General features: G+C 45.3%; 1 protein-coding gene across 1 annotated transcript in view; it reads left to right on the top strand.

Annotated features, from left to right (window-relative positions):
• The window catches only part of LOC309560892 (antigen peptide transporter 2-like), a 77743-nt gene that overhangs the window by 35452 nt on the left and 14666 nt on the right, over window positions 1-27625 (top strand). The window contains exons 4-8 of the mRNA XM_082264576.1: window positions 2883-3013; window positions 4786-4991; window positions 6275-6472; window positions 21724-21852; window positions 23595-23783. Coding sequence (XP_082120702.1) covers window positions 2883-3013; window positions 4786-4991; window positions 6275-6472; window positions 21724-21852; window positions 23595-23783 — 853 coding nt within the window. The remainder of the gene's footprint in view (window positions 1-2882; window positions 3014-4785; window positions 4992-6274; window positions 6473-21723; window positions 21853-23594; window positions 23784-27625) is intronic.

Below are 27625 nucleotides of genomic sequence, written 5' to 3'. Positions count from 1 at the left end.
GTCGCTGGAGACGCAGATGGTGGCCCCATGTGTGCTGGACTGTGGGACGGGGGATATCCCGCAACTCCTTTGCAATAATATCTTGATAAGAGACACAGTGGCGGCATGGCGAGAAGTGCGGAAGAAGCTGGGGACCCCCCAGCGGCTGTCAAGGTATCTACCCATACACCGCCACCCCGGGTTCCCACAGGCGCAGCAGCTCTCAATTTATGAAACGTGGTCATCTAAGGGGATCAAGCGGTTCTCCCAACTATTTGATGTGCACACGGGCAGACCGTTGGCTTTCGCCAGCTTTGCGGAAGCCTACGGCCTTCCTCCCGGCCATTACCTCTATTTTAGGCAATGTATAAGTTATGTATCAGGCCTGTGTCATACCCCCTCACAACGTTTTTGCTCAAACCTTTTGGACGCATGGATACAACAGGGTAAGCACAGGATATCACAGCTGTACAAGCCTCTAAATCAGGAACTCATGAAGGGGACTTCGGCTTCCATAGCCAAACCTTGGAACAAAGCGCTTAACTCCCCTGACGCACATCGGAAGATCCTACAAGGCTACACCACCACCCGTATGTATGTCTCCAACGAATTCTGGAGGGAACAACAATTTAAAATTTTACATGGAGCATACCTCCCGCACATCCGGTGGTCTACTGACGTCGCCCACCACTTTTGTACTTTATGCAAAGAACGTTTCCCTTCCCTTCTACACAAGTTATGGTCCTGTACCCACATATCTTCCTTCTGGGATAAAGTGATTAGATATGTTGCTAAACTGACAGGGGTGCTACTCCCCCAGGATATATACCCTCTACTTTTCAATTGCTTGAACAAAAACTCTACCTCTTTGCCTCAGTCCAATTGGAAGCTTTTGTCCTTACACAAACCTTGGATAGTGACCTGTCTGATGTCGGCCCGCAGGCTGATACTCCGTCATTGGCTTTCGGACTCTGCCCCCACAATTTCAGAACTGTCCACTGCCATGTCCGCACTGAGAACCACGGAATCTGTGGGTCTCTCCATCGACTCATGTCTGTCTCACGCAAAATTTGACAACAAATGGAACTGTCTATCCTCCACCTGCCCCACGAGAGCTGACGGATACTCAGCTCCTATCTCTATTTGATCTAAGCTCCCACCACTACTGACTCAGTGGGACTACAACGCACCGGTGAAATGCACTCACCCCACCTGAGATCCTCCTATTTAGTATGAATATGCTTTAGCCTCTTTCTATTGCCTCACTGTATGTATAAGACTGTTTCGGTGACAACGGGCTCTTCTGAGCTTTCATGACTGGGCTGCTCGACTACGGTGGACAGCCCAGTCCCAAACGACTAGCAACGGCAGCTGCGATCTCCTACCATTACTTAATGTGATGCCTACCACCTACCCTCCCCTCCCTCCCCCTCGCCTCCCTCCCCTATGTCATTCCTTGACACCAGGCTGTACATTGTACGATTTTCTGTAAAGCTCGTCCCCTCCCCCCCCCCACCCAGAGTTACACAAAATACCCTAATACCCTAGGCTTTGCGGAAAATTGATCCTGCGATTCTACCCAAGAAATTCTTTGCGACCTGCATTGACACTTGGCAGAGCGCGTTGTCACCAGTATTATGCCGTTTGAAGTAATTTTTGCTCCACTGCTCACAGTTGTGTTACCTGTAATGCTTTGAATTTCAATAAAATATTGTTTAAAAAAAAAAAAGTCACAAAAATCGGTATACTACCGCTTTAAAACACACAACTCACTTTCACTTTTTTGTATTTTAGGTTCTTGGCTGACTATAAATAATTAAATAAAAGCAGTTGCTTGCAATTTTCAGAATGTTCCTCTAGTGTTGGAGGGCAGTAATATTTTGTGTCAGGCTTTTCTTATCATACTGGGTGGCACCAGGTCCTCGCACTTTATTGTTTTACTGCTGTAATTATAAGAAAAGGATTGCATGGGTCTTAGTGCTGAGTTGAGTAGAACAAGGAACTTTCTCTGGAAAGTACCTTTCTCTCCAAAGTGAGCCATGGCTTAAAGTGTCACTAAACCCACATCATAACAAATTATCAATAAATGGTATATTACATGCTGTCCATACTCACTCAGTCACTATGAGATTTGTCTTCTGTATTCTGCAAAAAACCTGGTTGATCCTGCTGCTCTCTATGTTGGCTATAATTCAGACTCGCATGACCCTAGGCATCAAACTTCCTTCAGATATCTGGGAGCACTCAATAAAACACAGAGATGGCATGTACGATGTCAAAAAATGTTCGGTTTATTCAAACAATGAAATAATTTTTATAAAAGGAAAAAAGGGGAAGTCCCTTTTTCAGTAGATTATACATAGAATTGATATAAGAATAATAGTTTCAGCAGTTTACCATTACGTGCTTCAAGTCACGTTCTTGCATGTAAGCTAATTAAAACAAAGCATAGTTATAATTGGCAATACATCAGACTTGTTCTAAGGGTTAAGATAAGGCATAATTGGCTTGATCACAAAGCGTAACGTCCTGTTGAATAACTTTCAAGGGCATTTGCTTAGATAGGCTTTTTAATTAAGCTGAGTCTTGGGTTTTAGTCGAAAGAACAAAATGGAGGATAGATTTTTCTTCATTTTATCTACCTCTTTCCTGAATGAACACTTTCCTGAGTGAACGGTACCGATCACTTACTGTGTGCATTCATAACCCAAGCATAGTAAGATGTGTTTAATTGGAGGGGGGGAGGGCCATGTCAGGTTGGCTGTATGGGGCCCTGTGGTTTCTAACAGCAGCCCTGTATGTTACTATATGTTACCTTATCACAGTGATGTGAAGAGGCTCTCAAAGAGAAATACCTGCAATATTGTTGTACCTGGATATTCATTCAAATGTCTCTCTCTTAGTTCTGTCTGTGCCGGATGCCGGGGAGGATTCTTCATATTCTGTTACTCTCGACTCAATATCCGCTTACGGGAACTTCTCTTTCGAGCTTTTGCTAAACAGGACATCACCTTCTTTGAAACAACAAAAACAGGTACTTTTCCGCAAGAACGCGTTGACGCTTGTCTTCCTAAACACAGCTTAGAAATAAAGTTTCTACATAGTACATGGAAGAGGTGCACTAGGCAGGGTATGAAGCTGAAATTTAAAGTGGAGTTCCACCCATTTTAATAGGTTTAGATGTATGTAATCCCCTTTAAAAATACTTTTACCAATGGAAACTATTTTTTTTTTTGCAAGGAAATACCTTTTTTTCTTCTTTATTCATCCACACTCCTGGGTCCGGGCCACCTATAGGCGATTTCGTCACTCGGCGATTCGCAAGGGCTGCTGGGATGTATCCCAGCAGCCCTTGCGAATCGCCTAGTGACATAATCTCGCATTATTACACCGGCACCAGCTATACTCGGATGTATTGCATTGAGTCCGTGCTCCGCCCAGCCTCCTCTCAGTGAGCTCTACGGGATGTAGTGCTTTCAGTCTGCGCTCGCTGAGAGGAGGCGGGGCAGAGGTGGAGGCGGAGCGCGGACTCAAAGCAATACATCCCGTAGAGCTCATTGAGAGGGGCGGAGCACGGACTCAATGCAAGACATCCGAGTACAGCTGGTGGCGGTGTAATAATGCCAGATTTTGTCACTAGGCGATTCGCAAGGGCTGCTGGGATACATCCCAGCAGCCCTTGCGAATCGCTGAGTGACGTAATCGCTGATAGGCGGCCGGACCCGAAAGTGCAGATGAATAAAGAAGAAAAAAAGGTATTTCCTTGCAAAAAAAATAAAAAATAGTTTCCATTGCTAAAAGTATATTTAAAGGGGATTACGTACATCTAAACTTATTAAAATGGGTGGAACTCCACTTGTAGTAAATCAACCCCACAGTGTTCTCTGAATGGCACCCGCGCCGAGTGTGCAACCTATGTTCAGTACGCAGCAGAGCATCTGCAAATGCAGTATTTATCAGTAGTGAAGTGACACTTTGCATATTGCATGAGTCATTTTGTACTTAACCACCAGGGCTGGCCCAAGACATTGTGCTGCCTGGGTCCAAGATGAAAATGCTGACCCCCCCCCCCCCCCCCCCCCAGAAAAAAAAAATCACACCCAACAAAAGGCCTCCACATCCATTATTTTATATATATATAAAATTTTGAAAATATTATATATACTGTTATCTTCGTCCATAACTTACCGCCGGTCCACCAAACACCCACTGTCTGTCCCCAGTCCTCCTGTCACTTCTGTGTCTGCCACCGCCCTAGAAGATCCAGCCTGCCCTGTGTGAGATGGAGTGCGCTGATGTCTGATGACATTGCGCACACCACAATCACGCGAGTGACGTTCCGCAGAGGAGACGCTCCACCTCCTCAAACTCATCAGTTTGCACTACAGGCGGCAGTATGAGATGGGGAAATGCCGCCCGTAACACGCCGCAAACTGATGACACACAAAACTGCTGGAAAAAAAAAATCTTGGGAGTCAATTTGCTGCCCCTCTCCAAGTGCTGCCTGGGTCCAATGGACCCAGTGGGACCCATGATAGGGCCGGCCCTGTTAACCACTTGCCGACCAGCCGCTGTACATATACTTTGGCAGGTCGGCTCTGTCCCGCGAAACAACGTACCTGTACTTAGTTTCGCGGCACTTTTACCATTTAGCAAAACAGATTGCTTCACAATTTTAATCAGACTGTCAATCTGCGTCAAATCCCATCTTGGATCAACTGATTAATTCTTCATTCATATTTTTACCTAGATATTGAGTTACCTACATCACTACCTACTAATATGTTTTTCATTGGCTTCCTGCAGGAGAGATCACGTCTCGGCTGTCACATGACACGACGCTCGTTAGCCGCTCCATCGCAGCCAATGTGAACATCACTCTGCGGATGCTGGTGAAATGCGTCGGTCACCATTACTTTATGATATTGGTGTCCCTAAAGCTGACACTGCTCACCCTTATTAGCACACCGCTCATCTGGATTATACAGAGCCTATACAACAAGTATCACCAGGTATATATACCTAGGCACGGGGGTATATCAGGTATCCTAAAATCCCAATTTGATTAGAAACAAATTTTAAAATTTTAAGAAAGCATTGAGAAGTTTAATTTAGAGAAAGTCTAGGAGCCCATTCACACCATTGCTGTGCATTAATACAGGTTATGCCACATCTCACCAAACATTGAATTAAGGCAGTCCATTATATTGAACCAAATGCATAAAATAGTGCATGTACTATTTCTAGCAATACAGTGTAATGCACATTAGCACACAGAAGTGAGAAAGAAGTGCAGAGTTGCCATTCATTCATTCTAAGAGATTTTTTAAGGGATGACAGTACATACCTCCCAAGATTAAATCTTGGGGACACTCAGAGGAGAAGGGGAACTGTGGTGAGTGTAACGGAGCTCAGACGGGGAACACACAGCACAAAATACAGTGGGAGAAAAAAAACTCAAAAACCTTGGAAATGCACAGCACAGAGAACGGAATAAGGCAGTGCAGAATAGGGGAATGTACAGCGCAGAGTACAGAATGAGGCGGTGTGGATTAGGTAATGTACAGCGCCGAGTACAGAATGAGGCGGTGTGGATTAGGTAACGTACAGCACAGGGTACAGAATAGGGCAGTGTGATGAAAGGAATGTACAGCACAGAGTACAGAATGAGGCGGTGTGGAATAGGGAATGTACAGTGCAGAGAACAGAATGAGGCGGTGTGGAATAGGGAATGTACAGTGCAGAGTACAGAATGAGGCGGTGTGGAATAGGGAATGTACAGTGCAGAGTACAGAATGAGGTGGTGTGGAATATGGAATGTACAGTGCAGAGTACAGAATGAGGCGGTGTGGAATAGGGAATGTACAACACAGAGTACAGAATGAGGCGGTGTGGAATAGGGGAATGTACAGTGCAGAGTACAGAATAAGGCGGTGTGGAATAGGGAATGTACAGCGCAGAGTACAGAATGAGGCGGTGTGGAATAGGGGAATATACAGTGCAGAGTACAGAATGAGGCGGTGTGGAATAGGGAATGTACAGCGCAGAGTACAGAATGAGGTGGTGTGGAATAGGGGAATGTACAGTGCAGAGTACAGAATAAGGCGGTGTGGAATAGGGAATGTACAGTGCAGAGTACAGAATGAGGTGGTGTGGAATAGGGAATGTACAGCGCAGAGTACAGAATGAGGCGGTGTGGAATAGGGAATGTCCTTTGTCTGCTCCCTGCATTATTTGCACATACTGTAGGAGCATCCATGAAAAAATGGTGACTTCTTGTATTGTCATCCCATAGGATCTGGTGAAGAAGGTGCAGGATTCCATTGCTAGCTCCAGCGATCTGGCTCAAGAAATCATTGAATCTGTAAGGACAGTGAAGTGTTTTGCTGCGGAGGAAGAAGAGGGTAAGAGGTATTCGGAGGCTCTGATGAAGACACATCGTCTGCAGTGCAGGAGGGATCTGGTCCAAGCTGTATATCTGCTCGCTATCAGGGTAAGTTTAGGTCTGATCCACAGATGCTACTAAATTATTATTATTATTTTTTTAGGGACCAATAGGCACATCATGTAAAATGCTGTGAAAAGTATTTGCCCCCTGCCTGATTTTTTTTTCTGCATATTTGTTACACTTAAATGATTCAGATCATCAAACAGGTTTTAATATTACACAAAGATAACCCGAGTAAATACAAAATGTAGTTTTTAAATGATGATTTACTTTTTTGAAGGTAAAAACCTGTCCAAACCTGCCTGGCCCTATGTAATAAAACTGAATTTTTGTAAAATCTTACCTGTAAAATTCCTTTCTCTGAGTCCTCCGACAGTCGCCGCCACCTCTAAGTCATCACTATTGGGTATTGACTTCCGCTCCGCAGGAGTAGCTAGGCATATTAGTCAAAAGAACAAAAGCATTTGCATAGACACACCCATGGGGGCTGTCCCACTGGTCAATACCCCCCTGCAGTGATCACTCCCAACTCAGTTTGGTAGCATAGCAGTAAGTGTACAAGAAAAAAACCCAAAAGAGGGGCGGGGGCGACGACTGTCGGAGGACTCAGAGAAAGGAATTTTACAGGTAAGATTTTACAAAAATTCAGTTTTCTCTTACGTCCTCCGACAGTCGCCGCCACCTCTAAGTCATCACTATTGAGATGTCCCAAAGCAGTGTAGACATGAGGGGTGGGAGACGCAACCATAGAAGAGGCAACAAAGTACCCACATCAGAGAAAGGAACCTTACACGCACAGTAAGAGAACCTTCTGGGCAACAGAAAAAGCTCAACAGGAGCAACAGCCCAGGAAAGCAAATAACCCAGGGGATAAACAACTCCAACAGTCAGGGACCCACAAAAAAACAAGGGTCCCTTATGGCACTGCCGCACTGAGAACTTTGCGGCCAAAGGAGGCATCAGCTGATGCCAGAACATCCACCTTATAAATTTGGAAAAGGTGTGCACCGACGACCAAGTCGCAGCCTTTCACACCTGGGCCACCGAGGCTCGATGCCAGTAGGCCCAGGACGCACTCAAAGATCTGGTAGAGTGCGCCTTAACAGGTAAGGGTGGAACCCGTTCCTTCAAAGCATAGGCTTGTTCAATGGTCTGTCTGATCCATTTGGCAATGGTCGCTGCAGACGCAGCCATGCCCGTCCGAGGTCCCTCAGGAAGGACAAAGAGTGAAACCGTTTTCCGAAAGGATTCAGTGGACGACAGGTAAACACTGATCGCCCTGACAACATCCAAGGAATGCAATGCAACCTCCTTAGGATGCTTAGGCTTCGCACAGAGCGAAGGCAGGACAATGTCCTCATTAAGGTGAAACTCAGAGACCACCTTAGGAAGAAAAGACGAATGAGGTCGCAAGACCACCTTATCCTTGTGAATCACCAGGTAAGGAGAGCGGTAAGACAACGCCGCCAACTCCGACACTCTGCGAGCCGAAGTGATCGCCACTAAAAAAGCAACCTTCTTAGACAGCAGAGGCAACGATATCTCCCGGATGTTTTCAAAGGGAGAACGCTGCAACGTGGATAGAACTAAGTTCAAGTCCCATGGAGGCAAAGGCTCCCTCCGGGGAGGAGCCAAATGTCGCACACCTTGAATAAAGGTGCGAATCAAGGAATGAGACGACACAGGGCGTTGGAAAAGAATAGCCAGTGCAGAAACCTGGCCCTTAATCGTGGCCAGCGCCGGGCGCTGGTCCACACCAGTCTGGAGAAAAGCCAACACTCTTGACACCGAGTACCAGTGAGGGGAGAACCCCCTGGACTCACACCAGGTGAAATAGGCTTTCCAGGTACAGTAATAGATTTTTCCAGATGAGGTCTTCCTAGCCTTGATAAGAGTAGGAATGACCTCCGAGGAGAGATCCCTGTCTCTCAGGACCTGGGTCTCAACAGCCAGGCCGTTAAAGCCAGCGACTGTAAAGCAGGATGGAAGATCGGTCCCTGAGACAGTAGATCTTCCCGCATTGGCAGCCGCCAAGGAGGCGCCACTGCCAGGTGAACAACATCGGCGTACCAGGGCCGGCGCGGCCAGTCCATCGCCACCAGAATCACCAAGTGTGGTTCCAAGGCTAACCTGCGAAGGAACCTGGACAACAACTGAATCGGAGGAAAGGCATACATCAGGCAATACTGATGCCAAGGGGCCACCAACGCATCCGAGGCATCCACCCACGGATCACGCGTTCTTGCCACGAATCTTTCCACCTTGTGGTTTAGCCGAGATGCGAACAGATCCACGTCCGGGGATCCCCACTTCGCACACAGCATTTGGAAGAGCTCCGGGGTGCAGGGACCATTCCCCCTGGTCCAGGGTCTGGCGGCTCAGATAGCCTGCCAATTCTCCACACCCAGAATGTGAACTGCTGAGATTGCTGGGACATGAGTCTCGCGCCCAAGACAGAATGTCGGTCACCTCCCGGGCCGCCCGGGCACTCCTGGTGCCCCCTTGGTGGTTGATGTAAGCCACCGCGGTAGCATTGTCCGTCTGTACCCAAACCGGACGGCCCCGAAGTCGATCCGACCACTGGAAGAGACAGAGTTTGATCGCTCTCAATTCCAATATGTTGATCAGAAGGGAGGATTCCTCCTCCGACCAAGTGCCCTGGGCAGACAGGTTGCCCAGGACTGCACCCCAGCCCGACAGGCTGGCATCCGTGGTAATAACCGTCCACAGCAACGGACAGAAGGATTTTCCTTCTGACACAGCTGGGGACTGGAGCCACTACAGAAGATCCATTCTGGTCCGGCGACTCAATGAGACACTCAGATCCAAGGACTGAGGTAGTCTGTCCCACCTGGCCAGGATCTCCGCTTGAAGAGACCGTGTGTGAAACTGAGCAAAGGGTATCGCCTCGAAGGCCGATACCATCAACCCTAGGGACCGCATGCAGGTCCTGAGTGACGAGGATGGCTTGTCCCTGAGGGACCTGATCTCATCCTGTAAGGTCCGGAGCTTGTCCTCCGGCAAGAACACCTTTGCTTGAGCAGAGTCCAGAACCATTCCCAGATAGGGAAGACGAACCGAAGGAGACAAGGTCGACTTCTTTACGTTGATGGTCCATCCGAACTCCTGGAGCGTTTGTACCGTGGTGGACAGATCGCGCAGTAGGTCCTGGCGGACACTCGATCTTAAGAGGAGATCGTCCAGATATCCCAAGACCGCAATGCCCTGAGCCCTTAGCAGGCCTAGAACAGGCACCTACACTTTGGTAAAGACCCTTGGAGCCAAAGCGAGACCGAAAGGTAACGCCACAAACTGATAGTGGTCCTCCGCTATTGCGAACCGAAGGTACCTCTGGTGACCCTCGAAAATGGGGATGTGTAGGTACGCATCCTTCAGGTCTATAGAGGCCAGGAATTCCCCTGGACTCAGGGAGGCCACCACTGAGCGGAGAGATTCCATACGGAACTTCTGAACGCGCACAAAGCGATTCAGTGCTTTCAGGTCCAGAATAGGACGCACCTTGCCCTCCTTTCTGGGCACAGTGAACAGATTGGAATAAAAACCCCGAAACCTGTCCCGATGAGGCACCGGGACAATCACCCCCTGGGCAAGGAGGTCCTGCACCGCTTGATGCAGGTCCTGCAGGCGCCCTGGGGTCAAATGAAGTTTGAGGGAAAAAATCTGTCCGCCGGCCGGGAAAGGAATTCGATCTTGTACTCTGATCGAATGATTTCCTGAACCCACCTGTCCGGAATTTGGAGCAGCCAAGGTTGAAGGAAACCGCGCAAACGTCCCCCCACCCCAGAAATGGGTGAGGGCGCCCCTTCAGGCAGAGGCGGATTGACCCGCCGCACCGGCATTGCTGGACTTCTGCTTGCCCGTCCAGGGCTTCTTCTGGCTACCTTGGCCCTTGAAGGGCTTACCCTTGATTTGATTCCGAAAGGCACGAAAGGACCCTTGATTGGGTCGAGAGGCGGAACCTCGCTTGCCACGAAAGGACTTGTTCTTCGGGTTCTGGGGCAGCATGGTGCTCTTGCCCCCCATGACGCCTTTTACCAAGGTATCCAACGCCTCGCCAAAAAGGCGAGAACCAGCATAGGGAAAATCAGCAACTGTTTTCCGTGATGTCTGGTCAGCCGACCAGCTCTTCAGCCAGATCAGTCGACGGTTAAGCACCTCAACACTAGATAGGCGTGCTACCAAAGGGGCCTCATTTAAGGCCGCATTGCACAAATACATGACTCCTTGGTGAATTTGATCCACCATAGCCAGCGTGGCAGGGGGGGCAGAATCAGACGCGAGGTTGCATCTAAGCACCTTAGTCCAATCAGCTACCGCCTGAGCCACCAGAACGGACGCGAAAACAGGTTTGAGCAAGGAACCCGCCACCGTGTAGAAGTGGCGGGCTAGAGACTCCATCCTTCTGTCCGTGGGATCCCGAAAAACCGGGGTCTCCTCAGTAGGAATCAAGGTAGCCTTGTTTAACACAGCCACAGTGTGATCCACCTGTGGAGGCACACACCATCGCGATTCCGTAGCCGGCGCAAAGGGATAAAGTAGTTTAAACCGACTAGGAACCATGAATGGACGTTTTAAAGTGCGCCACAGTTCATTCACAATGTAATGAAACTCAGCGGGGCAGGGAAAAACCTGCGCCGACTTGCGGGTCCTATGTGTACCAAAAGAGGACACAATGCCCGGAGGACTGGGCTCATCCTCCAAGTGTAGTGTTTCTTTTACAGAAACAATCAACTCATCCATGGTCGCAAGTTCTTCAGGCGACCCCGGGGGAGAAACATCAACCCCCTCCACCTCCGCCTCCCCCTCAGACCCCAGAGGGTCCAAGGATGAGCAAGACCCTGAAAAGGGCACGCCCGCCGCAGCAGCCACATCACCATCTGAATCAGAGGAGATAGATAATCTGGGTCTTTTCCTAGCAGCACGTTCAGCAATCAGTACCTCCATTTTGGACACTAACAGGGGCCCCAGCAGGACTGTCCTGAGATTCCATTGCCCAAGTTAGAAAACAACAGTGCAATAAAAAGTACTGGCCCTTTAATACCGCTGCGGACTGCGCAGCCCACCGCTATAAGTACAGTGACTAAAAACCCCCAAAAGGAGAAGAAACTGAGCCAGGAATGACAAAACAGAAAGTTATGGAAGAGACAGTCTGCAGAGCCCCACAGAGTGTTACCACATCGATCGCTGCTTCAGAGGAAAAGGAAGTGAGGTCATAAGAGGCTGAACTATAAGCTGCAATAACCCAGGGAAAATGGCTGCCTATAGAACTGAATGGGAGGCTTCGGAAAAATGGCCGCCGAACATGTGCTCGGAACGATCGGTCTGCCACACGCAAGATGGCGCCGGATGGCGCCAAAACAGCATGTAATGTAGCCCACAGTGAAGCCAGACATGCTTGCCCATATTAAAAATGGCGGACCGCGCGATTTTCCCCCGCTGCGGCCGCCACACACATCGTCTGCACCCCCAGAAAAACACCGAGGTGACACAGGGGAAGGGGCCCCCAACAATACACAGCACCGCAGCGCATGTACAAAAGACCCCGCAGGGATCGCCACAGGGAGCCCCACACAGGCACAGACATGGGGGACACACAGCAACACAGGACTGCCACCCCAGACAGAGGCCCCACACAGAAGTACTTACCTGTACCAGATGGCGTGGGGTGCCTCTATGAACGGAAAGCCGCTGTCCTCATCTGACAGGGAATGCCGTCAGCCAAGGACAGAACACTGCAGCACCGCAGATGTGTCCAGTGAGGTAGCCACCTCACAGGCTGCATCCCTGCTGCGAGCAGGGATGGGTCGTTCATAATGCCAGGGCAAACACATGGCTAAACGCGCGATGGCGGGCTGGGGGTCCCTCTGACCCTCTGCCCTGGAGAACCAGGGCGGCCAGTCCGATTCCCAGCTCCGCAAGAATCCATCTTCATCCGAAGAGTCGACTAACAACTAAAGCTGACAAAAGAAACAGCTAGTATAACAAGAAAAAACTTACATTTTTAAAAGAAAATCAAATAAAAAAGATTAGAAAGGCTGAGATTGTAGCCCCAGCACAGGGAAAGCCTAACTACTCCTGACACTAGGCAGAAACAAACTGAGTTGGGAGTGATAACTGCAGGGGGGTATTGACCAGTGGAACAGCCCCCATGGGTGTGTCTATGCAAATGCTTTTGTTCTTTTGACTAAGTCTTATGCCTAGCTACTCCTGCGGAGTGGAAGTCAATACCCAATAGTGATGACTTAGAGGTGGCGGCGACTGTCGGAGGACGTAAGAGAAATTACTTTTTCACTTAAAGTGTTACTAAACTCACATGAGTAAAATCAGTCTGTATATGCAGTAAAGCATGCTTGTTATACTCACTGTGGAACCTAGGGGGTTAATCCTCTGCATTATGTATAAAGGCTGTTTGATCCTGTCTTCTCTGATCCTCCTATTCTTTTACTGTCTCCAAAAAGTAATCTGATGATATATATAGAGCCAGGGGACGGGCTGCACATGCTCAGTTTGGTGTGTATTGCTAGAAAGTTTTTTTATTTTTTTTTTCTTGGGAGAATGCATGTGATCAGCACAGGGCCAATCAGCACTGTCCAGACAGAGGGTCAGGGGAGAATTAAAACTCCTCCTACAAGCTTTAGTAGGAACTGATACAAGTCACAAGACTGCTATATACTGCTGATGAGAAAAGGTATTTAGCAATTTATAATTACTAAAATAATTGCATTTCCATGTTCTGTGTACTGTGGGAGACCAGATATAGTGAAAGTAGGATCCTGGGTTTAGTAACACTTTAAGACCAGGAAGGCTTGGACAGCTTTTTCCCCTTAATAAATGAAATCATAATTTACTCGGGTTACCTTTGTGTAATATTAAAATTTGGTCTGAATAATTTAAAGGAGTTGTAAAGTCAGTCAAGATAAGATAAGATAAGATTAAGATAAAAAGCCTTTTGTGTGCAGCAGCACCCCCTAACACTTACCTGAGCCCCCTCTCTGGCCAGCGATGTCCACGAGTCCCTCGGCCATTGGTTCCCGCAGCTGTCAATTAAAGTCAGTTGTAACGTTCATGCGTTTTTGTTAGTGGATGGATTTACAGCTGCAGAATTATTACACTCAGTAGCCTTGTAGAGATTCTGTTGAACAAACATATCCAACTCTCAGGACTTCATCACCGTGCACAGCCTGTTATATACTATATATATATACTTAATTAGATGTTTAATGGAGGGATAGAATATATGAGGATGTATAGATGAGAGACAGGCTATTGTATGGTGAGCACTAGAAGTAGTATTAGGAGAGTTGCAGGTGATGGTAAAGCAGATAGGTTCTGATGTCAAGTATAGTGCAGATGGTAAGAGGACACAGATGGAGTATACTTAGACAGAGTAACCTAGTGCAAGGATAGTTGAAGGTAGTCCCAAGAACTAACAGTCTATGCAGAATTATAGTGAATAGATAGATACAGATAGTCTTGGTAATTGCAGTAGATGACAGTAGGAGATTGGTTAGTAAGAATCCCCTGTGGGGTACTTATCACTTAGATAGGTTAGTAGTAACAATGTCCATTAGAGAGAGGTGATCCCGTAGCGAGATACGGATCACCAGCGAGGTTCCGGCTTCAGCTCAGCAAGGGAAGATGTCAGCAGCTCCGACTTCGCAGGAGTAGGTGTGGTGAACATGTGGTTTGAACGAGCGATGAGTGAGAGCAAGCCGGCGATTGAAATAGCCGCTCATAGCGGCGCTCGGCAATGATGTCATCCGGTCTCAAAGGTATATGCGTCTCTTGTTACACAAGATGGGACGCAAGTAGCAGAGGAGAAATATGGAAACAAGGGTACCAGAGGTACCAGAACATTACAGTACCCCCCCCCCTTAAGGCCGGCTCCGGAAGGCCTCTAGAACTGTTTTTTCCGGATATTTCGAGTGGAAATTGCGAATCAGTCTAGGGGCATGTATATCGGAGGTATCCAGCCAGGTGTCATCTTGGGGCCCATAGTTCTTCCATCGTACAAGATACTGGAGTCTTCTTCTATTGAAACGGGAATCCAAAATTTCTTTTATCTCAAATTCTTCTCCACCTTCCACTTGTACAGGAGGTGGAGGTGAGATAGTAGGCCTTATTCCTTGGTTAGGAACATGGGGCTTCAGTAGAGACACATGGAAGACAGGATGTATCTTGAGGTCTACTGGCAATGTGAGTTGTACTGCAGCTTTTCCAATAAGCTTCTCTTTTGGAAAAGGTCCCAGAAATAGAGGTCCAAGTTTTTTACTAGGGATTTTTAGTCTCAGATTTTTTGTAGAAAGCCAAACAAGATCCCCAATGGCATATTGGGGAGAGGGTTTCCTACGGAGGTTGTAGTACTTCTTTTGTTGGCTATGAGCATGGGATATGGTATTGTTGAGTAATCCCAGAGAATCCTTTATCTGGGTAAGATAATCAGATGCCACTGGATTACTTGATGGCAAGATACGCGGAGGAAGGAGTGTGGGATGAAACCCATAATTTAGGTAAAACGGACTTTGTTTAGTAGTGCTATGAGTCGCGTTGTTATAGGCGAATTCCGCCAGGGGGAGGAGATATGCCCAATCGTCCTGTAGATACGAAGTATAGCAACGCAGATACTGTTCAATGCACTGGTTAACTCTCTCTGTCTGTCCGTTGGTCTGAGGGTGGTAGGGAGAAGTAAGGTTACGCTCTATTCGCAGTATCTGACATAGAGCTAGCCAAAACTTTGAGATGAATTGTGAACCACGGTCAGACAGCAGTGTTTTTGGAATACCATGTAACTTAAAGACATGTTTCACAAGTAATTCCGCTGTTTGTTTGGATGAAGGTAGTTTTCGGATAGGAGTGAAATGTGCCATCTTGGTCAGATGGTCCACTGACACCAAGATGGTGTTGAATCCTTTGGAAGGTGGTATTTCCACTATGAAGTCTAAGGATACCACTTCCCACGGAACCTGGGGTATCGGTAAACTACAAAGTAACCCCGATGGTTTCGTGTTGTCAATTTTAGACCTTGCACAGATATCACAAGATGAAACGAACTTTTTTACGGTTGTCTTCATGTCTGGCCACCAAAATTGCCTAGTGAGTAGATTGAAAGTTTTAGTCATACCCATATGTCCTGCCATAGGTACATCATGCGACAATTCTAAGATCTTGGTTCGCATAGTAGGGGGTATGTATAATTTATCGTTGTAGTAGAGGAAGCCTTCTGCGTCAGTAGTTAGTTGTGGTGGAGGTGAGTCCAATCCTATGCTGTGCAAAATCTCCTCCTTCAGGGAGCGAACGACTCCGATAATACGTTCAAGTGGTATTATAGGAACTGAGGGAACCTCAGTACAATCTTTCTCGGCTAGTCGTGAAAGTGCATCCGCTTTTTTATTTTTGTCTGCGGGAGTGTAAGTCACTAAAAAATTAAATCTCAGAAAGAATAACGACCACCGTACCTGCCGGTGGGAAAGAGTTCTATTAGTTTGAAGGTATTGAAGGTTTTTGTGATCAGTATATATCAGAATTGGCAATTGAGTGCCCTCAAGTAGATGTCGCCATTTCTCTAACGCCAGTTTTATGGCTAATAACTCCTTCTCACCTACTGGGTAGTTCACCTCGGGGCTGCTTAATGACTTTGAGAAGAAAGCAACTGGGTGAAGAGGTGAGGTGTTTGTTGGTCGTTGTGAGAGAACTGCTCCTACTGCCATATTTGACGCATCTACCTCCAAGATGTATTGAAGGGATGGGTCTGGATGGCATAGTAGGGGGGCAGTAGTAAAGCTTGATTTCAGCAGACAGAATGCTCCATTTGCTTCTTTTGACCAATTAAATGGTTTCTTCGTGCTTGTAAGTTGTGTGAGAGGTTTCACAATCGCAGAGAAGTTCTTAATGAATTTCCTATAGTAGTTAGAGAATCCTAGGAACCTTTGTAATGCTTTGCGAGTGGTTGGCACAGGCCAATCCAGAATGCAGGATATTTTGCTCATGTCCATTTTGATTCCATTTTTAGATATAATATATCCTAGGAATAGTACTTCCTCTTTATGAAACAAACATTTTTTTGATTTAACATATAAGTTATGTGCAAGTAGTCTTGACAACACAAGTCTCACATGTTTTATGTGCTCAGGTAAGGAATGAGAATAGATAAGTATATCGTCCAAATATACTACAACACAAACATCAAGCAAGTCTCTGAATATCTCATTTATAAACCGTTGGAAGGCTGCGGGAGCATTACATAGCCCAAATGGCATTACAAGGTACTCAAACAGTCCGTATCTGGTTCTGAATGCCGTCTTCCATTCATCCCCTTTACGGATTCGAATTAAATTGTATGCCCCTTTTAGGTCCAATTTTGAAAAGAAAGAAGCCCCACGCACCTGTTCGATAAGTTCAGGAATAAGAGGTAAAGGATAACGATCCTTTATTGTAATGGCATTTAATTGTCTGAAATCAATGATAGGCCTAAGGCTAGAATCCTTATTGTGGACGAAGAAGAGTCCAGCAGCAGTGGAGGAAGTAGAAGGTCGGATGAATCCTTTTGCCAAGTTCTCATCCAGATACTCCTTAAGATGAGAGAGTTCATCCTGTGAGAGAGGATAAACATGTCCGAAAGGCAACTTGCTATTAGGGAGTAGATCGATACAACAATCATAGTCCCTATGGGGAGGTAGCATTTGAGCGTTTTTCTCAAGGAAAACCTCTAAATAAATCCTGATAACACTTGGGAATAATGTCATCCGGCACTACAGACAGGATCCTATCATGTGTGGGGAGATTACACGTCGTCTCACAATAGTGAGAAGATAAGGCCAGCGTTCCTGTTTTCCAATCAATGATTGATTGATGTATGTGTAACCAGGGAAGTCCCAAAATGATTGGAAAATGTGGTGAAGTCAATACATCAAAGGTGGTGGTCTCCACATGAGACTCGTCAGCAGTTACAAGGAGTGCCTGTGTCTGACTGGTGATAGGACCAGAGGATAAAGGGGTACCGTTAATAAAACTAACGGAGACAGGTTTGGGTTTTGAAACAATAGGTATTTTATTAAGGGAGACAAAACAAATGTCAATGTAGTTTCCACAAGATCCTGTGTCGATCATAGCCTTGGTGGTGATCCTAGTTTGGTCCCACTGCAATGTTAATTGAACAAAAAGATAAGGATTAGAAAAGGAAGTTGTGCGTCCCCCTAGCAAGACATTTGAACACTCACCCTCTTTCCTGCGGACAAGGGGACAGCCGTTTATCAAATGATTCGGGGATGCGCAGTACATGCAAAGATGTTCGGTTTTCCTCCTGGCACGTTCAGAAAGGGTCAGAGGTGGGCGTATCATTCCTACTTCCATAGGAGTAGGGTCAGCAGGCAACATCCGAGAAGGACTGGAAAATGGTGAGCCCATCTTCTCAGCCTTTCTTTCTCGTAGTCGTCTGTCAATATTGATACTGGTCTGTATCAGTCCCTCTAGAGTGCCAGGTAAATCCGTTCGGGCGAGCTCGTCTTTAACGGCCTCAGATAGGCCGAGTCTAAACTGCGTTCGCAAAGATGTGTCGTTCCACCCTGAATCAGGGGACCATCTTTTAAAATTCGCCACAAAATCTTCAACAGGTCTCCTTCCTTGTTTTAAGGCCCGTAATTGGGTATCAGCGGTACTCTGCTTGTTGGGGTCTTCATATAAACTAGCGAGTTGTGCTAGGAATAAGGGATAAGAATTAAGGAGTGGATCATCCTTTTCAAAGAGAGCGTCTGTCCAGGCCCGGGGTTCACCCGTTAAATAGGAGATGACGGTACAAACCTTAATTTGGTCAGTGGTGTAGGTTAGAGGTTTTAACAAAAAAAACAATCGACATGCGTTTTTAAATTCACGAAATTTGCTCCGATCACCAGAAAACACTATAGGAGGGTTTATCTTAGGCTCACGGGGCTGAGCAGCAGGAGGCTGTGTGAGACGGCCAAGCTGCTGTCTCAAGGCCTGATTTTCATTTTGTACCTCTGTAAGCGCAAGGATCAATGCATCTACTTGCTGTTTTAATTGTAGTACATGAGTGGATAATTCTGCTGAATCCATATTTTTTTTAAAGGCTCGTTCAATCTGTAACGTTCATGCGTTTTTGTTAGTGGATGGATTTACAGCTGCAGAATTATTACACTCAGTAGCCTTGTAGAGATTCTGTTGAACAAACATATCCAACTCTCAGGACTTCATCACCGTGCACAGCCTGTTATATACTATATATATATACTTAATTAGATGTTTAATGGAGGGATAGAATATATGAGGATGTATAGATGAGAGACAGGCTATTGTATGGTGAGCACTAGAAGTAGTATTAGGAGAGTTGCAGGTGATGGTAAAGCAGATAGGTTCTGATGTCAAGTATAGTGCAGATGGTAAGAGGACACAGATGGAGTATACTTAGACAGAGTAACCTAGTGCAAGGATAGTTGAAGGTAGTCCCAAGAACTAACAGTCTATGCAGATGATAGTGAATAGATAGATACAGATAGTCTTGGTAATTGCAGTAGATGACAGTAGGAGATTGGTTAGTAAGAATCCCCTGTGGGGTACTTATCACTTAGATAGGTTAGTAGTAACAATGTCCATTAGAGAGAGGTGATCCCGTAGCGAGATACGGATCACCAGCGAGGTTCCGGCTTCAGTTCAGCAAGGGAAGATGTCAGCAGCTCCGACTTCGCAGGAGTAGGTGCGGTGAACATGTGGTTTGAACGAGCGATGAGTGAGAGCAAGCCGGCGATTGAAATAGCCGCTCATAGCGGCGCTCGGCAATGATGTCATCCGGTCTTAAAGGTATATGCGTCTCTTGTTACACAAGATGGGACGCAAGTAGCAGAGGAGAAATATGGAAACAAGGGTACCAGAGGTACCAGAACATTACATCAGTGAGCCAATCAGTAGAGAGAGGAGGCGAGGCCGAGCGGAAGCTCAGTGTCTGAAAGGACACACGGAGCTGCAGCTGAGGCTTGGGTGCCCCCATATCAAGCTGCTTACTGTGGGGGCACTCGATAGGAGGGAGGGGCCAGGAGCAGGAACGAGGGACCTGAGAAGAGGAAGATCCAGGCTGCTCTGTGCAAATCCAACTGCACAGAGGAGGGAAGGCTCCATTCACATATAGGCATTTCGTGACAATTCTGCCCGCAATTCTGAACCATTGCAAGTCGTGGGACGCCCGAGCGATTCCCGTGACTTTCAATGGCACCCCAAAGTTCTTGTACTTCTTTTGGGCCTCAGGTGTCCTGCGATTCTGTTTGCGTGATTTTACCACAATTTGTCGGGCGACAATCACAACAAAATCATGCTGCATTTGGGGTGCCATTGCAAGTCACGGGAATCGCTCGGGCATCCCACATCTTGCAATGGTTTGAAATCGCGGGCAGAATTGTGGCAATTCTGCCTGCAATCCAAAACGCCTATATATGAATGGAGCCTGACATGTTTTTTTTTTTTTTTAAAAGACAAGACCTTGAGCCACGCCCAAGGTGACCAGAAGGATTTGCCCCCTTAATGACCAGGCCATATTTTGCGATTCAGCACTGCGTTAATTTGATGGACAATTGGGTAGTCATGCGACACTGTACCTAAATAAAATTGATGTCCTTTTTTTCTAACAAATAGAGCTTTCTTTTGGTGGTATTTGATCACCTGTGCGATTTTTATTTTGTGCGCTATAAACAAAACGAGAGCGACAATTCTGAGAAAAAAAAAACAATATTTGTCACATTCTGCTATATAATATCCCCCCCCCCCCCAAAAAAAAAAAAAATTAAAAATCTAAATTTTATCCTTTTAGTCAAATTTGTATTCTGCTACATATTTTTGGTAAAAAATAAAATCGCAATAAGCGTATTTTGATTGGTTTGAACAAAAGTTATCGCGTCTATAATCTAGGAGAAAGATTTATGTCATTTTTTTTTTTTATTTATTTATTACTAGTAATAGCGGCGATCAGCGATTTTTAGTGGGACTGCAACATTTCGGCGGACACTGGCAAGGAAGGGGTTAACCCAGGGGTGATCAAAGGGTTAAGTGTGAGCCTAGGGGAGTGTTTACTAACTGTATGGTGGATGGGCTTGTGAAATGATCATAGAGACCTGTGATCCTATCTAGAAGGATCACAGGCACTTTGTGATCATTTCAGAGAGAAGAACGGTGAGCTGTGTTTACAACAGCTGACCGTCCTTCTCTCTCAGCGGGGACCGATTGCGGGTGCCAGGCGGCAATCGGAGCCACTGGCCCCGTGCATCTGCATCACCCTGTGCATGCCTAATGCTACCTGCTGCCTAGTGGGGACGGGAGCGCACCGCCGACAAACATAGGGCTACGTTGGTTTGCGCAGGAGAGGCTGTAAATCTGCTGCGGGCGGTCTTCATGTGGTTAATAAAAATAAAACAAAAAACTAGACGTTACAATCACTTTTATTGCTCATTCTTTTGCTACTGACTTAGAGAAAGCTTGTAAAAATGTAAAAGTTATATAAATATTACCTTAACCCATTTGTAAATAAAGGTCATTGATGATTAGTTGCCCAGGCTAAATTTATTAAGCTAATCTAAATTAAAATCTAATGTTTTAATTCTTCTTTGCAAATTAATACTTTTAAATACTGTAATTGTAATACTCTAAGCTGACAATTACAGTTTTAAAAAAGATGACTAGCTATGCAGATTGTTGGCTGGTGGCTCTCAAAGGGGAGGATGTTTATTAATGTATCCACAGCACAGGGTATCATGATGTTTATACACGGATTTTAAACAGTAAAGGGTAAGTGCCGGTTCACACTAGACTTAGGGGGCGACCTGTGAAGTCGCGTGCAGCGCGACTTTGGCGCGACTTGCACGGACTTCATAAAATGAATGTCAATGCAAGTCGCCTCCAGGTCGCCCTGAAGTAGTACAGGACCCTTTTTCTAAGTCGGAGCGACTTGTGTCGCTCCTATTAGAACCGGTCCTGTACTACTCAATAACCGCGACGGTGCACGACTTGCCAGGCTGACCAAGTCGTATTAGTGTGAACCGGCACTTACATTTACCAGTGCAGCACTGTCTTATAATTTCCCAGGTATATTACATGAAACATTAACAGAATTGATAATAAAAATAATAAACAACTCACGTTTTACTCTTTCTACTTCTCTCTATCCACCTTTTCCTTTCCCACCTTCACCCTTCTTTCTCTACAATCTCTTTCCCTCTTATTCTCCCTCTCTCAATCCCACTTTCCTACAATCCCCTTTTCTTCTATTTCTCATCTTCTAGACCGTTAACCTAGGAACTCAGGTGGCGATGTTGGTGTATGGGCACAAGTTAATCGAGAGTGGAGCAATAACCAGCGGGCAGATGGTGTCCTTCATGTTGTACCAAATAGAGTCCGGAGACTATTTACGGGTGAGTGATAAAGCATATGCAGTCGGGCCCCTAAGCTATAAATGCATTTAGTGTGGAGGTTGATTACCCCCATCAGTTTTCTTATTATATCACACAGAGATTCCCCAGTCCCTTTCTCTGCAGCTTCAGCTGCACTGGACATGAATGGGAAGTGCTCTGGGTTGAGCGGCTTCTTGTTCATCCACAAACTGACGCATAGCAAACATGGTTTACTATGCTTCAGTTATGAATGAACACAGTGAGTGATCGGTACCAATCACTTACTGTGTTCATTTAGAAAAGGAAGAGGCTGGTAAATGACAGTGGGACAGGAGAGGAGGATATCCAACAGCGCTAGGGATGGGGGGGGGGGCACTAGGGGTGGCTCAAACAGCAGCTGCACAGGTTTATTAGGGTGTGTCCAGGCACACCTGCTACACGTTGTGCACACGCCTATGTAGCTCATGAGCCGCTGGAATGGTTTCCGAAGCAGTGGGAGGGGAGGTGTCCCCCCTCCCTCCCATCTATGTTTCTCGGGCTTACCGTTTCCGCAGGTTCACCGCGGTCAGCTGCTACCATAGTCAATCAAAGAGTTAACACTCTTTGATAGAGTCTATGGCCTTGGGGGACCGAAGCGACGTCATGACGTTCTTTCCGGGCCAGGCTGGAAGAAAATTGATATTCCTTTTAGAGCGAAAGATTATTATTTTTTTTTTTGCTGGGGATTTTTTTGACCCCAGATCTCTCCATAGAGAGGACTTGTCATCTTTATTTCTATTACAAGAAGGAATGTTTACATTCTTTGTAATAGGAATAAAAGTGATCAATGGAACAGTGCAAAAATAGAAAATAAAAGTAAAATAAATAATAATATAAATAATAAAAATATATATATGTGTATATATATATATATATATCTCCCTCTATATATATATACGTATATATATATATATATATATATATATATAAATAAAGTACAGTAAAACTGCAGGAAAGGGCACTGGTGGGCAAACTAATGTCAATTTATTTTTGTTTTACTATTTGAATTTGCTGCCGGTTCCACCCCCCTGTGACGTCACGTCGTAGAAGACGGAAGTCGGGGATCACAGCTTCAGGCGGAAGATCCGGCCGCCGTATGCTGCAGGGAAACATCGCGGGATCCCGGGGACAAGGTAAGTACCCTCTACCAGGATCCAGCGATGCTCCCTGGCGGTACCCTGAGTGTGGCTCAGGGTTAACGCTAATGCCACTGAAATTCCACCCAAGCCACACTGGGGAATACCGCCAGGGAGGTTAAAGCGTCGCCTATGGAGGTTTTTAAGTACTGTAGTTTGTCGCCATTCCAAGAGCATGCGCAATTTTAAAGAGTGACATGTTAGGTATCTATTTACTAGGCATAACATCATCTTTCACATTATACAAAAAAATTGGGGTAACTATTGTGTTTTTTTTTTTTTTATTCATTAAAGTGTATTTCTTCCAAAAAGAACCGTGTGACATAAAAAATTGCAACAATCGCCATTTTATTCCCTAGGGTCTGTATAATGTATAATGTTTGGGGGTCATAAGTAATTTTCTAGCAAAAAATACTGATTTAAACTTGCCAGAAAAAAAGCAAGTGGGCTGGTGGGCAATTGGTTAAGCTGGCCAGCATGTCTTCCATAGTGCAATACCATTGTGTATTTTTGCCTAATGTATAGGAGGAGTTCCTACAGAAATAATACTGACCTCACAAGAATGTCTCTTCTCTCTCTCATTGCCAGTCTGTATTTCACATGCTCAGTGAGATCACTCATTCCGCCGGAGCCTCCACCAAAGTATTCCAGTACTTGGATCAGCAGCCTCAGGTCTCCACATCTGGATCGTTGTGTCCTGAAAATTTACTGGGAGTGTTCGAGTTCAGGAATGTAACATTTTCTTATCCTTCCCATCCCGACTCTCCTGCCCTGAAGGTGAGCATGCGCTTGTGTATACCTGTAAATATCAGCTGCCTTGATTGCTTTCTTGATCTAGTGCCTTCAAAAAGTTTCTGTGACTCACACTCAGGTAGGGACAGGGCTTTTTTTCAGTGGGAACCTGGGGAACGCAGTTCCGGCACCTTTAGCACTGAATGTATGTAATGACATGGGGTACTGAAGTATGCTGGAGGGTCTATTGATGCGGGCAGGGATCTATTTTTGTGTGGGGGTCTATTGTTGCTGAGGAGGTCTATTGTTGCTGGGGGGGCAGTTGTTGAGCGAGGGGTCTGCTTGGGGGGTTTATTGTTACTGGCTGCTGAGAAATCTGCTGATGTTGTTGGGGGGTCTATTGTTGCAGGGGTGGATCTATTGTTGCTGGGGTGGTATTTTGTAATGGGCGGTCCATTTTGTTGGGGGGTATAATGTTGTGTAGGGGATTTATTGTTGCTGGGGGTATCTATTACTGCTGGGGGGGGGGTCCCTTGTTGCTGGGGAGAGGGTGAATCTATTGTTGCTGGGGGGGTCTCTGATGCTGGCTGCAGAGGATCTATTTTACTGCTTTTCTTGTTATCATTACCAAATTCCATACAAGTTATTTAGCATCACAAAATGATACTTGGTTCTGTACTCTCTAAAAGGGCCGGTACTGGAAGGTGGGTAGGGGGTGGAACCAAGGAACGGTGCTCAGAGGTGGGTAGGGGCGGAGACAAGAGGGGAGTTTCTGCACCTATTCTCTGAGAAAAAAAAGCTCTGGGTATGGAGATCAAGAAAGTCATCCAAATGTCCTTATGAAATCCTGATCTGCATACTTGTCCCCAGCCAGGGATTGAAAATACAGAAGCAAGAGGATCAGCATGACAGCCATGCAATTAGTATTTTCAGGAAAGCTCAGCAGTGGCAAACCTCCATGTTTTTGACAGGTTTCCTTCAGGGTGCTTTTGAGTTACTTTTGCATTTGTATTGCCTGATAAAAAAAAAAATGGACCCCTAGACTGGCCATACGTGGTCAGATTATTGCAATCATGGACCGGGTTCAGTTATTCCTTGTAATGATCAGATTTTCCAGCAATCTGTATATATTTTCTTAAATACGTTTTTTTACGCACTAAGGGGTATTTTTTTATTATCACATAGCTGTTCATCCATTGAAGCTACATTTACAGAAAAAAGAGAACTGCTACTCCTGCCACATCCAAATGTTATCCTAGTCACTACAAAATTTGCAGGAACCGGTCCTCCTGATAATGGATTTCACTGGCACCCACATTAACCACTTTACCACCGGAGGATTTTGCTGTCTTAAGTCCAGGCCACTTTTTGCGATTCGTCACTGTGCGACTTTGACAATTGCGCGGTCATGCAAAGCCGTACCCAAACAAAATTTACGTAATTTTTTTCCCAAAAACAGAGCTTTCTTTTGGTGGTATTTGATCACCTGTGCGATTTTCATTTTTTGCGATATTAATAAAAAAAAGCGACAATTTTGAAAAAAATAACAATATTTTTCTAATTTGAAAGTTAAAAAATATCCAGTATATTCAATTTTTGTCATATATTTAGGCCAAAATGTATTTAGCTACATGTCTTTGACAAAAAAATTCTCAATGAGCGTATTTTTAACCGCTTTATGACCGGAAGATTACCCCATTCCTGACCAGGCAATATTTTGCGATTCGGCACTGCGTTACTTTAACGAAAAATTGCGCGGTCGTGCAATGCTGTACCCAAATTAAATTTATGTCCTTTTTTTCCCCACAAATAGAGCTTTCTTTTGGTGGTATTTGATCACCTGTACAATTTTTACTTTTTGCGCTATAAACAAAAAAAGAGCAACAGTTTTGAAAAAATAACAATATTTTTCACATTTTTTATATGAAATTCCCCTCCAAAAAAATTTAAAAATCTACATTTTTTTAATATTTTAGGCCAATTTGTTTTCTGCTAAATATTTTTGGTAAAAAAAAATCGCAATAAACGTATTTTGATTGGTTTGCGCAAAAGTTATCGCAGCTACTAACTACGGGAAATTTGTCATTTTTATTGGGTTTTTTTTAACTAGCAATAGCGGCGATCTGCGTTTTGTTTTGCGGGACTGCGACATTGCGGCAGACAGATCGGACCCTTGACTGACATTTTTGACACTTTTGGGGGTACCAGTGACATTACTACAGTAATCAGTGCTATACATATGCACTGTTACTGTAAAAATGACACTGGCAGGGAAGGGGTTAACTTTTATTGGTGATCAAGGGGTTAATGTATGCCTGGTGCTTACTAACGTGTGTGGGGGGAGGGGACTGTGTGACACAGACACAGATCGCAGGTTCAGCTATGCTGAATCCTGCAATCTGACCCTGCCTGTCAATTAGGAGATCCGCCCGCTTTGTTTACACAAGCAGTCGGATCTCCACACTCGATCCCCGACGCTCCTCCCGGCGCGCCGCCCACCAGGGGAGGAGTCCAGCGACGTAGGTCTTCGTCGCTGGACGATTACGAGCCACTTTGCCGCAGTACGGTCAACGTGACCGGTCGGCAAGTGGTTAAAACAGACTGCAAATTATTACAAAAATAACAATCTTTATTTACAATATTCTTAGAATAACGCCATCAAGTATACAAGATATTTTAAAATCAATAGTGTCACAATTTGTCATATGATACATATGTCCCAGTTGGGACCACAATACAGGCACCTCTTTCTTATGGAGTATATACTATTACTTATGAGTGGAGGTGTGTTTATTTTCGTTCGCCTGTTGACACGTTTCGTCCGCTGGTCGACGTACCTTGAAAAAGTGGTGTTATCGGGGTAATACCTACAGCTAGAGGCATCACCCTGGTAACGTTTTTTTTAGAGCCGGCAGTCGGCTTTCTGGCAATAACCACAATTTCGGCGTTTTGAATACTTTGAAGTGCAGTGGAGGGATCGGGGTTCTAAAAGACCCCAGATCCCTCCATAAAAAGTACCTGTCACTTCCTACTACTGTCACAAGGGATGTTTACATTCCTTGTGACAGCAATAAAAGTGATCACTGTTAAAAATAAGAAATAAAATAAAATAAACAGGAAAAAATTTTTTTTTTTTAAAGTGCCCCCGTTGCCGTGAGCTCGGGCACCAAAAAAAAAAAAACGCATACGTATGTCACGCCCGCAAATGTAAACAGTGTTCAAATCAGACATGTGAGGTATCCCCACGATCGTTAGAGCGAGAGCAATAATTCTAGTAAAAGGCCTCCTCTGTAACTCTAAACTGGTAACTGTTAAAAATGTTTAAAGGGTCACCTATGGAGATTTGTAAGTACCGTAGTTTGTCGCAATTATTTCACAAGTGTGCACAATTTTAAACTGTAACATGTTAGGTATCTAATTACTCAGCGTGACATAATATTTAACAATATACAAAAAAATAGGGCTAAGTTTACTTGTTAGTTTTTTTACAATTCAGTGAAATTTATTTTTTCCCAAAAAATTGCAGACCACTGCACAAATACCGCATGACAAAAAATATTGCAACAACCGCCATTTTATTCTCCAGAGTCTTTGGTAAATATATATATATATATGTAATGTTTGGGGATTGTAAGTAATTTTCTAGCAAAAAATACTGATTTTAACTTCTAAACAACAACGTGTCAGAAATAGGCTTGGTTCTTAAAGTGGTAGTATACTCCGCCATTAAACTTCTACCGACAGGTAATTCTATAATAAGGCTTACCTGTAGGTAAAATTAATATCTCCTAAACCTACACGGTATAGGAGATATTCGCCCTGCAGGCAGCCGCTGACACCAGCGTTGCATGCGCACCAGCAGACCTTCAGAGCTTTTTGCTGGCTCC

This window comes from Pelophylax lessonae (genome assembly GCF_965119305.1).
Source record: "Pelophylax lessonae genome assembly, chromosome: 7".
NCBI lineage: Eukaryota > Metazoa > Chordata > Amphibia > Anura > Ranidae > Pelophylax > Pelophylax lessonae.
Note: the sequence above shows the minus strand (reverse complement) of the source record. Positions and strands in the feature narration are given on the sequence as shown.